General features: G+C 36.0%; 1 protein-coding gene and 1 pseudogene across 6 annotated transcripts in view; both read right to left on the bottom strand.

The window, feature by feature from the left end:
- The window catches only part of ARAP2 (ArfGAP with RhoGAP domain, ankyrin repeat and PH domain 2), a 239471-nt gene that overhangs the window by 42964 nt on the left and 176477 nt on the right, over positions 1-20030 (bottom strand). For 5 of the 6 annotated variants that reach the window (XM_008017680.3, XM_008017677.3, XM_008017682.3 and 2 more), the window contains one exon: positions 16188-18509. In XM_008017680.3, the coding sequence (XP_008015871.3) occupies positions 18138-18509 (372 nt within the window). In that variant the 3' untranslated portion in view covers positions 16188-18137. Of the gene's footprint in view, positions 1-7837; positions 8013-16187; positions 18510-20030 lie in introns of those variants that run through there. The other variant, XR_005243943.2, reaches the window with a different exon arrangement.
- On the bottom strand, positions 11326-16086 carry LOC103246231 (LIM and senescent cell antigen-like-containing domain protein 2 pseudogene; annotated as a pseudogene).

Genomic DNA, 20030 nt, shown 5'->3' with positions numbered 1-20030 from the left:
CTTTTTAAGAATTCTGACTGGTGTGAGACAGGATCTCATTGTGGTTGTGATTTGTATGTTTTATTGGTTTTATATGTCTGTCTGTAACTGGTATCATATTGTTTTTTTTACTGTAGTTTCGGAATATATTTACAAATCAGAAAGTGTGATGCCTCCAGCTTTGTTCTTCTTTTTCAGGATTGATTTAGCTATTCTTGGCCTTTGTAGTTCCATACGAATTGTAGCATTGTTTTTATCTATTTCTGTTAAAAAAAATGATCTGAGATTTTGATAGGAACATATTGTGTTTTTAAAAGTGATAAATTATTCTTAAGTTTAATTAAAGCTTAAGTTGACAAATTTTTTTCTGACTCTTTGGGAGAAAACTTCCTGTATAATTAAATGTTTGCTTTTCTATAAAAAGAAATGTAAGAAAATTGGTCCTTTGGAGAAACGCTCTTCCACAAAACTCTAAAGCAGGTGGCAAAACCGTTCTCATTGTTCTAAATATGGTCCTCCTAATTTGAGTCCCAAGTCTCATTGAAAATGATTGCCACAGGCATCTAAGGAGAGGCTATCTTTGCCTTTTATGACTATTTGATTTTCTTGAGGAATGGCTAGTTATTACAGACTTCCTGGAACTGATTTAAGTATGTCCTTATTTCATGATTCACAAATTCTGCTGTTTCAAAATATATTGTTTGAAATCAATTCTTAAAATTTCAAAGCTTTGACTTTGTCTGATAGATTGGTATTCATCTCTAATTGAAATGAGATGAGTGAAGCCAGTGAATGACCTAGTACACATTAGGAGTTCAATAATATTAAAGAAAGCTAAAAGGAAAAGAAAAATACTCCACCTAAAAAGGATTACAAGAAGCCAATAAACATGGAGTATAAGGCTTGATATTTCATTTGAGTGTAGACAGATACATGAGTGAGTAACTTGACTTATTACAGAGTTTATCTTAAATTATTTTTCACAGTTACATTGCTCTTTGAATTAAATATGCATTATTAAAATAATCTTAATGGAGAGAAGACATCGTATTTAAAACTGTAAGTTATTTTTATGTTAGTTTTTTACTTATTGATGTATTTGTTAACCCAGATTTGTTTAGTGTGGACTTTATGAAAGTTTCAACAGAAAGAGGTTTTGAAAGTTGCATGATGACTGAAGACTTGGTTTTCATGCCTAGGAAGGAGTCTCTTAAACTTGGTTATGTAATGACAAGATTTTACCATATTTTAGAAGAATCTTACTTTAGTAATTCTAACCACACCAATGTAATTATTCAAATGCTTTGTATTCTAAATACATACAGCGTATTTTGGCACAGAGCATCTGCAGCCAGTGTCTAAGCAGTGTATTTTCAGCCAGAAAGTCAAAATCATGTCATCTGAAACTCACGTCTGGTAGTGTTTTACCTTTAGGTTTAGCCAATTAGTATAAAATTAGTACGAAAGTAACTCTTGCAGCAGTTTTTTTGAATTTTCTTGCAAAATAAGGGTATTCCAAACTAAAGCACAGAAACCCAGAAAAACATATTACTCTGCAATGTGTGTCTCTGAATAAGAACAGAAGGATTTTCATGTGTGGCGTTCTTTCACGCTGGCATTCTCTTTTCATTCGAATCTAAGAAGCTGCTTTGTGAGCAGTTTTATGTAAATAAGTGTTTCAAGAAAGCACTGATTTTATTAAAGGCAGTATTGAAAACTTATGTTCTCCCTTTACATTTTTTTTTCTGGGAGATCACATAAAAGTAGTTATTTCTTTCATTGCTGAAGTGGAACACCATAAAATGGGGCATGTTGGAAATATAGGTACTTTCGTACAACTGAATACTCCCACAAAGTACTTGTTTGTTCAAATCTTCTAGCCTTCACTCTTTCTTCAGGCAATTCAAATGCTGTTTGTGACATGTGACTGTTTGATGAAGACTAACAGAGCACGTCCTAGCCAATCTATATGTTAAATATTAATAAAGCTTTTTAAAAATAAAAATAGTCACAAAGTACTTTTTATATGTTCTTCTGACACCTTTAAAGTAACGGACCATTTTCTGGGCCACTGCTCTAGTGCTGGCTGTTAAGACAGTTTATAACAGAAAAACAGAGCAAGTTACATTTATGAACTATGAACATTTTCTGAAAGTTAAATGTTGAACATCAAAGTAAAGTCATTAAACTTGTAAATAGAAATAACCAACAATAAAATGCGACATTTATTAGGAAAAATATACATATCAGCAATATGGTAATTTGAATAGTAATATAAAAGTAAAATTGTCAGGAAACACAAACATTAATAGCTTTTAATTAGAAACCATTGGAAAGGAAGTAGGAATGAAAGCAGCAACTTATCAAACTTATTCATAAAGAGCAAACCCAAATTTATTCTAAGTTGTTCGTGTTAATATAGTCTGCAGCAGTGGACAAATCAATGTTAATTGAGTTCTAAAGCAACACATGCAGGAAACAGTTTTCAGTTTTATGAACAGTAGCTACATATGAAAAGCCAGCTTTGAAATTGAATATAATTTAATTAAGTCCTGAATACTTTTATTGACATAAAAATTGCTAAATATAATGAATAAATTATATGCATTTCTAATGCTGTATTATTTTCTTTCAAACCTTTATTATGCAAACATTTGAACTTGCAGCAAATTTGAAAGAACTTTTTAATGAACACCCCAAAATTCACTACCCATATTAAAATTTTACTATACATCCTTAATTATGTTACTGATTCATTTATCCCTTCCTTTATCCATGAATTCATCTTATTTCTATCCATGTAATGTAAATTGCAAACAACTCAGCAATTTCCCTAAAATACTTCAGCATGCAGGGTTTTTTTCTTTTTTTATTTTCTCTCTCTCTCTCTCTCTTTTTTTTTTTTTTTTTTTTGAGACAGAGTCTCATTTTGTCTCCCAGGCTGGAGTGCAGTGGAGCGATCTTGGCTCACTGCAACCTCCGCCTCCCGGGTTCAAGCGATTCTCTACCTCAGCCTCCTGAGTAGCTGTGGTTTCAGGCGCCTGCCACCATGCCCTGCTAATTTTTATACTTTTAGTAGAGATGGGGCTTCACCATCTTGGCCAGGCTGGTCTTGAACTCTTGACTTCATGATCCACCTGCCTTGGCCTCCCAAAGTGTTGGGATTACAGGCATTAGCCACCGTGCCCGGCCCAGCATGCAGGTTTTTATAAAAAAAAAAAAAAATTACACGAAATGAAATACAGCTATCCTAAGTGTACATTCCGTAACTGTTGCTAAATACAGGCACCTAATCTTCTACCAAAATATAGAATATTACCATCCAAGCCAGAAAGTTACTTTATTACCTTCCTAGGAAATCTCCACTCCTGCCCAAGATAACTATTGATGATGTTTTCCACCAAGATGCTGTACTTTTCTAAAAGTGATGAGCTACTAAGTATAAAGGAATTACTTGTATCTTCAACTCCTGGGCTTCTAGATTCCAGATATCAACAATGACACCTTTCTCATTAAAATAAAAACATTTCAAATTATCCTTGTAAAATATTTATACACCTTTAATATAGTTGAGTGAAGATTGAAGAGTTTTTAAAGTAAAAGGAATTTATTAAAATGGAGGCTGTGTTTACCTGGAGAGTTAATTAGGTAACTTCTAATCAAAGCCCAGAGTGCTAGCAAGTTTATTTGCATTATGGATGAATAAAAACCACATTTCTTGTTCTTCAACTAGTTGATTATCTTACAAATTTAGATCCAATTATGAAACTGCTAAGTAGCTCAATACCAGCCATACAGTAGATACGCAACAAATATTTGTAAATGGAATAGAAGAGTGAGTGAGAACAAGAGAATGAATGCAAAGGGAACTGATGTTTGCTGTGTTTAGGTCGTGTGACTAACAGAATGCTACATGCTTTCAATAATCGTGTTTTTCCTTCAAACTGTTCTGCAAATCAGGCATGCCTTTCACACTTCGAATGCTAGATACATCACTACAACCACTAAAATGCACCACTATAACTGCTGAAATGTACAGGCCCTAACTAAGGAGTTTTTAATCCCCAAGAACATCAGAGCAGCAATTGCATTAGTCATCTGCAGTAAGATTAACTAACCTTTTTATACCCCAAAGTTCTCTCTTTGTCTGCACCGGAGAGGAGCAGCTTAGAAAAGATTTTATAAATACACACTATTGGCGTTTACTAATCAATTGCTCAATTATTCTAAAAATGGGAAAAATAGCAACTATTTTTTCCGGGTCAGATAATTGGTAAGTAGAGAGACCTACAAAATTTCCAATAAGTGGGATACATACATTATTAGAGCTGCTTATTAAAGGTGATTCAATATTAATATATTGGGGAAGTGAGATGAGAAATTACTAAGGATATGCACCTTCCAAAATCCAGCTGGAAAATGGATTTTAATTATAATTCAGGGAGACCAGAGCTTGACTTCCAATATAAAATCATGTCTATATAGAACAAATGAGACTTTCCAAATTTTTTATTTAATTACCATTAACAAAACGGAAAAAGCAAACCCAAAAGGCAAAATAGACAAATGAATACACAAAATAATGTTAAACAAAAAATATTACATCATTACCACATACTACCAAATAAGCTTTTATCACAATCTGGAAGTACTTTTCACTAAGTGTAAAGCTGATGACTACTCATATTATGCAGTTACCAGAGAAATACTTTTTAAGTACTTTGTCCTGGGGCATATTAGAAGATCCCCTGATAGTCTGTAGTCTACTTTAAGGACACTTTATAATGATTGGTGATGGATTACAAATGAGGCCAGGAGTTTAATTCTTTTGCAGTAGTAATTTAAAATGTGTATTGCTAGGAATTTATTATTTACATTTAATGACTTTAAGTGATTGCAGGTTATGTCTTTTAAAACACGCAATAACCCCAAGGGTTGATTTTGTCATTTGTATAGTCAACTGATAGAAATGATTTAAACAGTTTTGGCATTTTGATTATACTGGATGTATGAGTGCATTTAAAATATTTTAAGCTTTTGAATCCCTAGACACAGGGACTACATCTGTCACTGAATGAGATTTAGTTTTTCCACTAAGGCCCTGATAGGAAACCTCAATCCTGTAATTTTGTAACATGGTTATAAAATCTTGGGTAAGATCTGATTTATTTGGAATGTATCCATATTGTTCTTTGCCCGTGAGTGCATGCTGTTTATTATTCATGAGATGGAGTAAAACAGAAAGTCATTATGTTTTGGAAAATCATCCTCATAAGAACCATCGGATCTCTGGTAATTTGATTTAGCATGTCAAATGTTTGATTTCTAACTTGTTCTAAAATATTTGTTATATGTCTAATTTCCTGATTCAACTCGGCAGTCTCATAGTGTGGAAAGTGACTGATTTAACCATTTAGTTTCAGGTCTTTTATTTATTTATTTATTTTTGAGACGAAATCTCTCTCTGTCACCCAGGCTGGAATGCAATGGTGTGATCTTAGCTCACCACAACCTCTGCCTCCTGGGTTCAAGTGATTCTCCTGCCTCAGCCTCCCAAGTAGCTGGGACTACAGGCATGCACCACAACACCCAGCTAATTTTTGTATTTTTGGTAGAGATGGGGTTTCATCTTGTTGGCCAGGCTGGTCTTGAACTCCTGGCCTCAGGTGTTCCACCTGCCTCGGCTTCCCAAAGTGCTGGGATTACAGGTGGAAGCCACTGCGCCTGGCCAGTTTCAGGTATTTTTATAAGGTAATTTCACAATTTTATTTCAGAGTGGGCAAGAATCGGTATTTAGTAATAATAATGCATATTTCATAGCACAAACCAGATAAATTCCTTGGGAGCAAAAGCTAAGTTCTTCTAACAAAGAAGAAATATATTTCATTAAATGCTACTCTATTTTTATTAGGTACTTGAGTAGCTGGGCAGAAAATGATTAAGAAACTGGGATTAACACAAATATACTCAAATATATTGGCTACTTTAAATAGGTCCTGAACTATTTTCAATATAAAACTATAATAATAATAATTCTTTCATCATTGTAACCATTTGTATAAAGTATGTGTGGTATATACACTTGCACTGGGGCCAGAGCATATTTGTAGAGTTCAGTTTGTACCACAGTAGGCACTTCCCCTTGTCTGGAGTGCATCTTCTTACCACATCAATGTGAAACCTGGACTGTGACCCTTGAAGCTTACAATTTTATTGGAACTGTAAAGAGTTTATTCATTTAACTCCCTGGTGAAATAACCACTCCTTTACAAGTAATGTCTCTATCTGAAGTAATGTTTCCTGACTTGAAGACAACTTTGTATTTTATTAGTTTTGGGAAATCAACTTTCTTTAGATTAATGTCTGCAGAGTATATACATTTTTCAAACTTTTACTTTCAACATATGTCTATATATTTTATGTGTGTCTCTGAGAACCAGAACATGTATAGGTTTTCTTGCTGTTTACTTTTAATTGAAGTGCTTAGTTTTGTATGTAATGACTGATACATTTAGCCTTATATGTACCACCTTACTACTATTGTTTTCAGTATGATCTGTTTTTGTCCCTTTTTCTTTTTTTCTACTTTTGAATTACTAAAATGTATTTTAGTTTTCCATTTTTCTTTTCTATAAGCATGAAAGTCATATGTTCTTTCACTTTTCTTTTAGCAGGTACCCTAGAAATTAAAGCATGCATCCTTAACATTGTAATTAATACAAATTATTACTTTCACTTCTTCCCTGACAATGCTTGCACGTTTATTCACAAGACATTATGTCATCATTTAGTACAGTCAACATTAATTTATGTTTACTTGATTTTTTTTTTCCTTTGCTCTTTGGTTTTACTGCATTTTGGCACTTTTAAATACGACCAATTTCTTTCTATTTAAAATATTATCTTTAGGCTTTTTTTTTTTTTTTTTTCCAATGCAGGTTGATTGAGGAAATCTCTCTTTCTCTGAAGTAGCCTTTATTTTGCCATATTTTTTGAGGAATATTTTAAGGAATATGGAATTCTAGTTGGCATATATTTTCATATAGCACTTTAATAATTATAATTGATTCTTTTTTGGTTTTCATCTTTTATGGTAAGAGGCCACTGTCATTGCATTGTTATTACTTTAAGTTTAGGGTTTCAGTATTCTCTGGCTGAATTTAAGAGTCCCTCAGTGACTTTTCCATTGTTTTATTATAATGTAATTTTGTGTAGGTTTCTTTTTTTAAAATTTACTTTGCTTAGAGTTTAGCTAACATATTGAATCTATTGGTATAAATAATATATCCATTAAAAAACCTGTTGGTCATTTTCTCCTCCAATATTGCCTCCTCCCCATTTTCTATCTCCTCTCTTTTAGGATAACACATTATGTATATGTTTGACATTTTAACAGTGTCTCACATACTTCTTTTATCTATGTATTTTGTTTTTCTGTGTGTTCATTTTGGATATATTTGATTTTTTTACTAACCTGTCTCCAATTCACTAATGTTTGGTGCGTGTCAATTATGCTGTAAAACCCATTTGTTTTTGACTATAGTTACTATGTTTTTAACTTCTAAAATTTTTATTTGATTTTTTAAAATTCCAATTCTCTGACAGAATTACCCAATATTTTCTGTTTTTCTCTCTATTTTATTGTTAATGTTAATATTAATCATAGCTGTTATTTAGTCCTTCTTTGGTAATTCCAACAGGTTGATCATTTGGGGATTTCTTTCTATTGTCTATATTTTCATCTTAGCGTTTTGGTTAAAGGGTCATATGTCTTGAAATTTTTTTCCTTTTTTCTTCATTTTTAAATGCCAGAAATTGAAAAAAAAAAAAAAATAGAGAAGTTCCATAGAGGATCTACCTTTCCATCTTTTGGCAGAGAGGAGGCTAATGATCCTGATCCAATGGAACTGAGCTGAATTGAGGTTGTGGGCAGTTTTGATGATGACCTGCCAAGATTTCCGATTCATACCCACCCCAACCATATGGCTTCCCAAGGCTTCCAAACGGGAGCGTGTATGCTCACAAGGGTCTCTCTCCATGGTAGTAAATACAATTGAATTTTTGTATTCTTGTATCATGAGACTACAAACAACTCCACCGCACTATTAGAGATTTTCTGCTGAGCTTGTTAGCTTACTGTTATATGTCGCATCACAATTCAGCAAATGTCTTAAAAGGAAAACCAGCTATAGTTAGTTTTCTATTCCTCTATTCTTGCTAGGATCTTAGTGCCTTGAGTCTCCAATATTGTTTCATGAACAAGACTGCAAAAGCTCTGCTGTTTATTCTCTCTTAAAAAATCATCTCAACCTGAGCAAAGACTAGATTTTCAACTTTTTGTCCTGTGTACAGATTCTTTAAATGCATCCAGAAAAAGAGCAGCTATAAAATATTAGCCCATGTCTTTAATGTTCCTAGTTCTTCAGAATCTGGCCACCCCTATTCCTCATTTCAGCAACAGGCTTTACAGAGAGTTTGTTTTTGATTTTATTTTTTATTTTGTTTCCCATTGTTTCTAGCTTTCAGTGAAATCACTGTTCTTCTTCAAGCTACTTCATTATGCCAGGATTCATTCATTCAATATATGTTTCAGTAGTGAATATGAGATAAGATACAAGCACTAGTTTAGATTCTGGGAATACAGTGGTTAATCTAAGACTTTGCATTTGCAGTGTTATATTCTAGTGGAAGTAGATCATTAAAATATATACTAATAAATATGTCAATTATTGGGTGGTGATAAGCCCAATGGAGTAAGAAGAGAAAAGGGATAGAAGGTGATGATGCCACTTCATATGGCATGCTCAGATATTATCTGCCTGACAAGGAGACAGTCAAGGTGGTCTACACGAAGTTAACAGAGTGATATATGTGCATGTCTGAAAAGACTGTTGGCCAACAGAAGAAACACTTAAGTGAAAAGTTCTAAGGCCTTTTCATGCCTAGTGATGCTGAGGAACAGTATGCTTGTAGCAAAGTGAGTGAGGCAGAGTGTTTAAAAAATAGCAGGTGGTACATTGGAACAATCATTTCCAACTTGTATTTATATTTAGATACCTTTTAAATATTTATATTCATAAATGCAACATGACTTACATTGATAAAGACATTCCATTTTAACTTAACTAAAATAGAAAGCTATTAGGAGAAGAGACATAATCTTTTATTTTAGAAATTCTCTCTCTCTTTTGCTTCCTTCCACATAGTAGCATGCAATTAGGGGACAAGTTGGATATCTTTTGCATAATTCAGGAAATATATAATTAAGGGCAGAGTGTAAAAGTGTGGCCTCTTGAGCTAGACTTCCTGTGTTTGAATGCCAGCTTTGCCAATCATTAGATGAATAATGCTGCTTAATATCTCTGTACCTGAGTCCTAAACAAGGAAAGGCTGAGGAGCAAGTAAAGAGCTTTAGATATATTTGAGATGCTAGTTGTACATTCAAGTGGAAATTTAAATTACAGTCTGGAACTCAATGAATAGATTCAGACTGAAGTTAAACATATGGGTAGCGCAGAAGATGTACTGTATGCAAAGTTACGAAATTTGATGTGTTCCTCTAGGAGTTAGGCTACCCAGTAAAGGACCTGAGAAGAGTAATTTGTGAGGAAAGAGGAAAACCACAAGATACTATTATTCTAGAGACCAATACTAGAATTGTTACAAAAGGAGAGTGCTTAACTGTGTAAAATGCCATAGATGGTGATAGGTCAATATGATGACTGAAAACTGATCATTACAGTCGTGAATAAGGTTGTTCTGACCTTGCCAGGAGCAGTTTTTGAAGAGTAATGGAAAGCAAAAGGCTGAATAAAGAAGGTTCAGAGAAAGAATGGGAGGTTAAAAAGAGAAGGCAGCAAGTTAGACAACTGTAATGAAGAGTCTTGCCACAAACAGGAGCAGACAAATGAAGCAATAATAGAGGGGAAGACGAGATCCTCCCCAGTGAGATATAAATGCTACTTCTATCTGATGAAGGTTGTTGTTAAGCCAATCAATAGGCTGTGAAATCATGGTTTGGGGCAGCTGGGTTGATTGAAGTGAGTTTTTGTGTCTCTGTAGTTTAGCGTATTGGTTGATAGCTCAGTGGTTTAACTGAGAAGCTCTCTTGGTTTTTCTTTGAAAGGTTCAGCAACATTCTTTTTTTTTTTTTTTTTTTTTTGAAACGGAGTCTCGCGCTGTCGCCCAGGCTGGAGTGCAGTGGCCGGATCTCAGCTCACTGCAACCTCCGCCTCCTGGGCTTACGCCATTCTCCTGCTTCAGCCTCCCGAGTAGCTGGGACTACAGGCGCCCGCCACCTCACCCGGCTAGGTTTTTTTTGTATTTTATAGTAGAGACGGGGTTTCACCGTGTTAGCCAGGATGGTCTCAATCTTCTGACCTCGTGATCCACCCGTCTCGGCCTCCCAAAGTGCTGGGATTACAGGCTTGAGCCACCGCGCCCGGCCTCAGCAACATTCTTTATCAGATGTTATGAAAGACTGGGCATCTTTGCTCTGTTGGAAGAGTGGCTCTTGATATGAAAACTTGAGTCTTTCCAAGCAGACCCCAACAGTAACTTTGCTGAGCCACAATTTTGAATTTTTATGCTATATTATTTTAGTGTCCATGTTATTTAGCTAGCTGACTTCTAAGTAGTTACATCTCAACATGTCATTCTTTTCCTCCATTAATCATATGGTTATTATAACTTTGATGTGATGCCAGAAAGTTATTCTGAGATTTGGAGCAACAACAGCACAAGGATTAATTCTTTCAAGTACCAGAGGGTATCCTGCTCATTGTATATCAATATTAACAAATTAACACAAAAACGTGACATATTACTTTACTAAGGTTGCCATAACAAAATACCACATACTGGGTGGCTTAAACAACAGAAATTTATTTTCTCATAGTTTTAGAGGCTGGAAGTCCAAGATCAACATGTCAGCAGGTTTGTTTTTTTCTAAGGCCTTTCCCTTCACTTTGCAGATAGCTGCATTTTCCTTGTGTTCACATATGGCCTTTCCTCTGTGGCTGGGCATCCCCAGTGTCTCTCTGTATGTCCTAATTTCCTCTTATGTCACCAGTCAGAATGGATTAGGGCTTGCCCTAATAACTTCATTTTGACTCAATCACCTCTGTGAAGGACCTACCTCCAAATATTGTTACATTCTAAGGTCCTAGGAATTAGGATTTCAACATACGATTTTTGGGAGAAGACATCTCAGCCCATAACTTGTGGTAATCTGCTTTATTAGTGCATAACATATGCTTTAAAGGATAAAGAAAAAATTGCTAGAAGCAGCTTTTTAATTTTTTTTTAAAGAATTTTATTTTAATCTTTACGGGTACATAGTAGGTGTATACACTTATGGGGTACATGAGATGTTTTGATACAGGGATGCAATGTCGACTAGTTACTTCATGAAAAATGGGTTATCCATTCCCTCAAGTATTTATATTTTGTGTTAAACAATCCAGTTATACTCTTTTAGTTATTTTAAAATGTACAATTAAACTGATTATAGGCACCCTATTCCTGTTGTGCTATCAAATGCTAGGTCTCATTGATTCTTTTTATTCTTTTGTATCCATTAACCATTCTTATCTTGCCCCCAACCCCCATCCCACGACTCTTCCCAGCCCTGGTTGCCATCCTTCTGCACTTTATCTCAATGAATTCCATTGTTTTGTTTTTAGATCACACAAATAAATAACAGGTGGTGTTCGTCTTTCTGAGCCTGGCTCATTTCACTTAGAATATTGACCTCCAGTTCCATACATGTTACAAATAACAGAATCTCATTCTTTTTTATGGATGAATTGCACTCCATTGTGTAGAAGTACCACATTTTCTTTATCGATTCATGTGTTGATGGAGACTTAGGTTGCTTCCATATTTTGGTTATTGTGGATAGTGCTGCAACAAACACGGGAGTGCTGCTATCTCTTAGATATACCGATTTCCTTTCTTTGGGGTACATATCCAGCAGTGGGATTCTGGATCATATGGTAGTTCTACTTTTAGTTTCTTGAGGAACCTCCAATTGTTCTCCATAGTAATTGTACTTACATTCCCACCAAGAAGGTTCCCTTTTCTCCACAATCTCACCAGTATTTATGATTGCCTGTTTTGAGGGTATAAACAATTTTCACTTAGGTGAGATGATTTCTGATTGTACTTTTGATTTACATTTTTCTGACAATTTATGTTGAGCACCTTTTCATCTTCCTGTTTCCCATTTGTTTGTCTTCTTTTAAGAAATGTCTATTCAAATCTTTTGGCAACTTTTAATCAAATTATGAGATTTTTTTTCCTATAGAGCTGTTGAGCTTCTTATTTATTCTGGTTATTAATCCCTTGACAGATGGATAGTTTGCAAATTTTTTTTTTTTTTCTTTTTGCCATTCTCTGGATTGTTTCTTCACTTTGTTGGTTGTTCTCTTTGCTATGCAGAAACTTTTAACCTGATGTGATCCCATTTGTCCATTTTTGCTTTGGTTGCCTGTGCTTGTGGGGATATGACTCAAGAAATTTTTGCCCAGTCCACTGTTCTAAAATGTTTCCTCAATGCAGCATGCTGCTGCTGCTAGGAGTTTGGGGAAGCATTGTGTTGATTCAAGGCAGTTTTTCTTACCACTTCAGTGCCTCTTTCAGTGATACGAAGTTAAAACCAGGTACTGTGAGAGCTCATCTGATTTTTGGTTCATATGAAGTTTGTTTTCTGTGTAGAGAGTTGTTATTAGGTTGGTGTTCTTTCGTGAAGGACAACTGGAAGAGCCTTCTATTTCATCATCTTGATCTGCCTGCTAGAAGCAGTTCTGAAAACCATTAGGGTCAATTCAGATCAAATGAGAGCTAGGAGGACTAATACATTAATAACTAACATTTATTGTACCTCTGGTCTGCTACTATATATGTATCAATTTCCTATACCTGGCTCATAATTTATGTGTATGTGTGTATAAAATAGTTGTTGAAAAAAGTCAACAAGTTAATTAACATTCCTGCTTCTCAGATGAGGACATTTGGGCTCTGAACTTTGACTCATAAAAAGGGTTAAATCTGCAGAGGTAGCTCAATTATTAAAACCTTTACATTCAGCATATAGTGGCCGTGGCAGAGAAGGGGGAATACAATGTAATTTATAACATTTTAAATAAAAGACTGTTAAAATAATTATACAACTTAAAAGCATAAACTTTAGTTACCTGGTTCATTTCTGTGCTTTGCATTTCCTGATCATTAGAAATCAGTGTGATGATCGTACACATGACAGAAAAATGGTCACATTTCACAAATAATTCTGTCTTAACTAATTGGTAACAGTGAAACAGTAGAAAAACTAACATAACTAACTCCATTTTTTGTATAAGAGGTCTTTACCCATTCCTGTTCGTAGGTTAATTTTAGAGCACTGAGAAAAAATTCAAAGAAAACAGTCATGTAGTTTTCTTAACTAACTCTGCAATTAAAGTATGTAAACAGCTATGTTTTGTTAAAGATTTGCAGAAGCAAACACCACATGTTCTCACTCATAGGTGGGAATTGAATAACAAGAACACATGGATACAGGGCGGGGAACGTCACACACCAGGGCCTGTCGGGAGAGCCCGGGGGAGGGATAGGATTAGGAGAAATACTTAATGTAAATGACAAGTTAATGGGTACAACATGACACATGTATACCTATGTAACAAACTTGCATGTTGTGCACATGTACCCTAGAACTTAAAGTATAATAATAATAATAATAATAATAAAGATTTACAGAAGTATTGTGATCTGACTATGGACGAAGCAGCTCCAGCCGCTTCAAACTCTTCACTAGTTCCCAAATCTCTGCAGTTGTGGTCACCTCTTGATCCCAACCCCTTCCTCTTCCTGCTACCTTAAACATAAAAACAGCTTGAAATTTGTACTGACTTAAAATGGTACTTTAGAACACTAGTCATCCATCTTCTTGGTTTGCTGGCTTTCCAAAAGAAAGTTGCCTTCCTTGTTCCACCTCCTTAACTTACTGGCATTTGTGAGGCAAGCCAAATGAGTTTGGGGGTTGATTACAAGTTCATTTGAGTAAGGAAGAATATGTAAGCCTTTGTGCAAATTTTGTTGAGATGGTGAAAGTTTTAATCTTCTTCCTAAAGTGATTATTGAAACTTTAAAAAGATGCAAATATCTGCATGCTACAACCTGTTTGAATAAATTTGATGCATTTTAAAAATTGCTTTTGCATTACAGTTTTTGAATTAAAAATAATGCAATTCAGCAGCTAATATAGTTATGTTCATAAGTCATATTTTTGCTTCAATTATTTTTGCTTGGTTTGGAGTTCTCAGTGACACTTTGATGAATCATCAGGTAATGATTTGTTTAGAAATCAACTACTTAAAAACCATGTCTAATTAATGTTAGCACTACAGAAATAAAATTCAGAGTGCCTTTGAGCACTTTTTTTTTTTTTTTCCCCCAGTGACTAAGCCTTCATTATTGCAAGCCTGAGTTCCAACATCAGGTCTGCTCAATAAGCCACCTCTGACCCTATCACCTCCTGTTCCCAGCCACACCCAAAGTCTCAACACAGCTTCTGGGCTGGGAGAGGGGAGAACCACAGTGGCCTAGCCAGAGGCAGGGGCCAAGCTGGGATTTCAGAAAGTCCTCTTGATGGAAGTGGACTCCTGTCCCTGCAGGTAGTGAATGGTGTGGCAGGATTTGTTGGCCCAGTTTGGGCCCAGGGATACTACTTGGTTAAGTGAATGGTGAGATTGAAGCGTAGCCCTAATCCTGCAGCTCAGGTGGGCTGCCCTGGCTGTGGGTACACTCTGGGGTGGAGGGTCCCACAGGAATATGTGCATCCTGGTCCTCTGTGGGGAGGGACAGGTCAGGATAGGAGCCCTGGTGCCCCCAGACCCTGGTTTGCTATCTCTGGAGTTCTGCAGGCTGAAGCCCATGGACAGAGGTAGATGCAGTCACAGGGCATGGGCCCAGGCCCTTCACAGGCTCCCCACCTCTTGGGTCCCTGCCTCTGCACAGAAGGAAGGAGAGGAGCCACTGCAAAGGAGAGAAAAGACATTGGGGAAGGCAGAGATAAGATAATAGAAAGGGTGGAGATGATGAGGAAGGAGACAAGGGGAGGACAAGAAGCAGGTAAAGGGAGATGAGGAGTCCAAGAGCAGACAATAGAAGTGGGAGGTGGCTGTGAGAAGGCAGTGAGCTGGAGAGGGAGAAGGGAGGGGTCCTCTGGGAGAAGAAAGGGAGGGAGCGAAGGGCCAGGCAAGAGAGCCTTCAGAGTTGAGGTCCCCAGACTTGGGCTGGGCCTAGCGAGATGTGAGTTCCAATGACTTCTTCAGCCTCTTCTTCAGCTCCAGTAGGAAGTTCTAGCACCTTTTACACACGGGCTTCATGTTAAACTCCACAAAGTTGATCTTCAGAGTGAGCCTGCTCTTGCAGGTGGAGCAGGAGAAGCAGTTCACACACATCAGGCCTTGTTGAGGACCAACACCATGTCACCCTTGACTTCATGGCTGCAGCTGCAGCAGATGTTCCAAAGAGCTGGCTGTAGTGGATCTCAAAGTAGGCTAGGCCCTTCTTCTCATAGTGCCAGAGCCCCAGGAATGGCTTCTCACACTCAGGGCAAAAAGCTCTGCATACCACCACTGTTTGCCCAGTGTATTCACTATGTGACCCTTGATGGGCTGGCTGCAGTCCCTAAAAATAGGGACAGCATCTTGTAAATGCAGGGCAGGCAGTAGAGTTCACCCTTCAGCTCATGGGCCTCCCCAGTCAGCTCCTTCCTACAGTGGATGCAGCTGAAGTGGCCTGGGTGTCAGGCACTGTTCCTGAACATGAGGGGCTGCTCATGAATGACCAAGTGGCACTGCTGAGGTGCCAGACACTTGTCCCAGGCCCTTGGCCTTCTCGCGATATGGCAAGGCTGGTAGAGATGCCCATAAACCAGGGGTGGTACTATGCATCTTGTAGGGATGTGGCTGGTCAGCAGCCTCATCAATACAGGCCACAGAGCCTGTAATTGTGCCTGGTTCTCAGCAAGTGGGCCTTTAAATAAACAAAGCTACTTATATTGACCTGTTTGGAAAAACAATACGACTAGTTTGAAGTACATATTAAATTCAAATTTTTTTAAAAGGAAAGAAAGCTAATCTACTTGATCTATTTCACAATAACAACCTTCAAGTTCTGAAAATAATAAAGTCACATTCTAGTAGACTTGTAAAACAATTTTAATGTTTACTCAAAATAAATGAGATGTCATCATTAGCCCTTATCTTAAACTTGAAAAATGGAGACAATTGTTCAGAATAGAAAGGGAAACAGCTATTAGAGTTTAAGCTCAAGTTTCAAGAAAAATTCAGATAAGGCAGGTAAAAACTCTAGATACTTTTCCACTGTCCAACATCACCAAACATTAATTTCCACATACCTTTTATTTCATAAAAATATAAATATTTATTAGAAATAGTATGTTTAAGATTAGTTTTTCTTTCTAAATAACATGATTTCTTGCTTTAAAGAAAGATTCCCTAATAGTGCCACCTATTTCATAAACTGTCCTGCAGTTTTGTGCTTTTTAAAAATTCTAATTTACTTTGATTTAAAGAATAAATATCTCATACCGATGGTGAACTATTTTATCACCCCAAAATACAAATGATCTATATTTTACAATGAAGAAATTCATAGCATTTACTACCACATCACTGTACTATGATTGGATTGACTGAAGTATGGGCCTGTGTATATAGATTGAAGAATAAAAAAGAAATGCTAAAAAAAAAAAAAAAAAAAAAAAAGGCTTAGCTACATAAAATAATGTTAAATATCAAAACTCAGCAAACATAATCCAATTTTAAAGAAACTGATAAAAAATGCTTCCCCTAACATGAACTATGATTAGATAGTATTGTCTGTCAGGGAAATCACCAATTCAGTAGCTGATCTTTATGTGGAAACAAAAATAGGGCTTTGTCCTTATTCACAAGTACAGGGAAGAGACCACTCCTTTATTTAAAACAAAACAAAACAAAACAAAAAACAAAAAACACCTAGATTAAATGTGAACAAGTAGCCCCAAATGTACAGTAAACCACCAACTACCCCCGGCTCCATAATGGCCATAATATTGTATTCTTCCAGTTATTTCTGAGAATTCAAAGAAAAACATTATAATCTTACTTAAAATAATAATAAAAATTGTAAAAATCAAACAGAACAACAGGACCTTGTGGTGATGAATTTTGTTCGTACCAAAAGTATAGTCAGAAATTCTAAAAAAAAAAAAAAAAAAATGCTTGCATACAACGACAGTGAAATCAGCATCCAGGCCAGATCCTGTGTACACAACCTCTCCAATGCAGTGTAAGTTTCCTCTTAGCAGCCACCAACAATGAGCTCAAACGTAGTGAATCTATAATGTGGCTGATTTTCTAACACTATAAATATTAATAAGAGTGGCTAGTGCTATTATTTACATCTGTTGGCCGAATATTACTCTTGGGAAATAAACACCGGACTTTTTTCTTAACAAGTGGCTTCTCATTGACAAGTTCTGGTCATTAGTGAACTTGAATGAATCTTAGCTCACTTCCTTGTTTTGCAGGACATTTAACTCCTTGCTTCTTTTAAAAGCTCCAGTGTTTTTAGGCAACCACTACAATACATTCTCCCCCCTTTTTCAATTTACTTCCCTTCTTTTCCCTAAGGTAGACCCTCTGTAAACCTAAAAACATATGGTAATTCAATATACAAGGTTTCTCAAAGTGCAAAATATGTTACAGATAGTTTCTTAGACTTCATTTAAACACAGCATTTTATACAATACAGTACAGTTTGAGATTTCTGCTCATAAATTATACCACTTAACAGATAACTACTTTAAAAGGGCTGACCACCTAAGTAACCCATTGTCTTCTTACACAAAGTTAATACAATGGAACTTTACAAGCTTTGTTCAGACCAAAATAAAGTTATTCTTACACTTAATCACATATATACATATTTTTAAATGCTCCTTAAATGCCTAAGTATAGATAGACAAATTTGCCTATCAATAGGCAAATTCTTATGAATTATCTTATAGTTCAGTTTCAGATTTACACATAAAGATTGCATACAATAATTAAAAAAATAATCTGGGGAGCAATTCATTGTATTTGCTACTTCAAAATCTGCTCATCCTGTAATTCTCTTGGAAGGGTTCTTGACCGCTGTAGAACCACATTAAGTTCTTCAATTACCCTTGATGGTAACTTATGATCAGAGTCCAAAGCAGCCTTGCTATTCCTGTCCTCAGTCTTCCTCAATGTCTTTGGTCCTTTATGGCCTTTTGGTTGCCCGAGTGGGGCTTCAGGCTCTGTGTCCTCCAGGCAGTTGAAACTCCGATGTTTTCGGGTTCGATTTCGAAGTTTATCGTCCTTGTGCTCCAGGCAGTGGGCCACCATAGAAGCTCTCTCCTTTAAGCTCGAGTCCACGGACTCTTTATCACACTTTTCAATGAGCCGCAGCCTTTCAAGTTCTGCTCTTGCACTCTAAAAATAAAATAAAATGTCTCACAGGGAAGCAAGATTTGGCACAATTTAGGTTTAGAAAGTGCAATCCACATAAAAGTTGATGCTTCCTATAAAAGAGCTCATTTCTATGACTTAGGTCCTAACTTTACTTCGATAAAAGTGGCATGCATTAATTTATATACTAATCTTAGAGCTACAAAATCAACTACAGACAGTCCCTGGCTTACAATGCTTCGATACGATTTTTTGACTTTACAATGGCGCAAAACAAATATGCATTAAGTAGAAAGCATACTTCAAAATCTGAATTTTGATGGTAGGACATTCCCTGGTGATGCTGGGCAGTGGCAGTGAGCTGCAGCTACCAGTCAGCCATGGACTCAGGAGGGTGAATAACTGATATGGTGTGCTGTGTTGCCAGATGATTCTGCCCAGCTGGAGGCTAACATAAATGTTCTGAGCACGTTTAAGCTAGGCTAGGCTAAGCTACAACATTCCATAGGTTAGTTGTATTTAACGTATTTTTTATTTTATGTATTTTCACCTTATGGTGAGTTAATTGGTATGTAACCCCATCATAAGCTGAGAAACATCTGTTAAATGCAATCCATGGAAATTCATTTTAACATGCATTCAACATACCACTTCAAAGATGTCTTTTGGGTTACCCAAATTTAATCTCACTTCATACTTACCTCTTCTAACTCAATCCTGCTTAGATGTATCTAGCAAGATTTCTGGGTTTTTTTTTCCCCCTTTTGTTTAATTAGTTCACTGAAGTGTGAACCTTGTATACACATAGGAAATGATCAATAAATATTTTTGAATGAGTAAATGAAGAAAAGTTTAAGCAGTTCCCAGTATACAACAATGTTCTATTTTCTTGTCTATTTTCCTTAATTCCAGTAGATCCAAACATAAATTTATAACAGAAAATTCAAGTGGAATAAAAATATTTTCATGAATATAATGTACAAATAATTTTAAAATTTGGAATTTTCTGGTAAGATTCTGATTATACATCTTAAGTTATACACATTTTTCCTACTCTGAAATTTATTGGAAGAAATGTTTAATATCTAGCTTAATTCCAAAGTTTCATTAGAATATGTTAAAATGATTCAGTCACCTCCAATCAGGCCCCACCTCTAACACTGGATTACATTTGAACATGAGATTTGGGTGGGGATACAGATGCAAACCATGTCAGTAGTGTACTTCAAATTTCAGCATTATGGATGTTATTACTTGGCCCCTACATTCTGTGTCTAAGAGAGCCCTGGAGTTTTTATGTTTTGAATGGAAATAATAATATGAAACAGAGTCTGTCTCTCTTAGTGGCAGAGAGAGTAGTTTTTACTTATCATAGCTAGAGAATGGTATAAGGAATGGGTTCTCACAGGAAATCACTCATATGGCTTTAGCCTGTGCCTTCATATTTTCCATTAAATCCAGAGGCAAGCCAATGGTTACAGAGGTCTTAGGACACCAAAAAGTAACATGACCAATATGTACAGAGTATATTAGAAACTCTCTTAA

This window comes from Chlorocebus sabaeus, chromosome 27 (assembly GCF_047675955.1).
Source record: "Chlorocebus sabaeus isolate Y175 chromosome 27, mChlSab1.0.hap1, whole genome shotgun sequence".
Lineage (NCBI taxonomy): Eukaryota > Metazoa > Chordata > Mammalia > Primates > Cercopithecidae > Chlorocebus > Chlorocebus sabaeus.
This window is presented reverse-complemented; position numbering and strand designations above follow the sequence as displayed.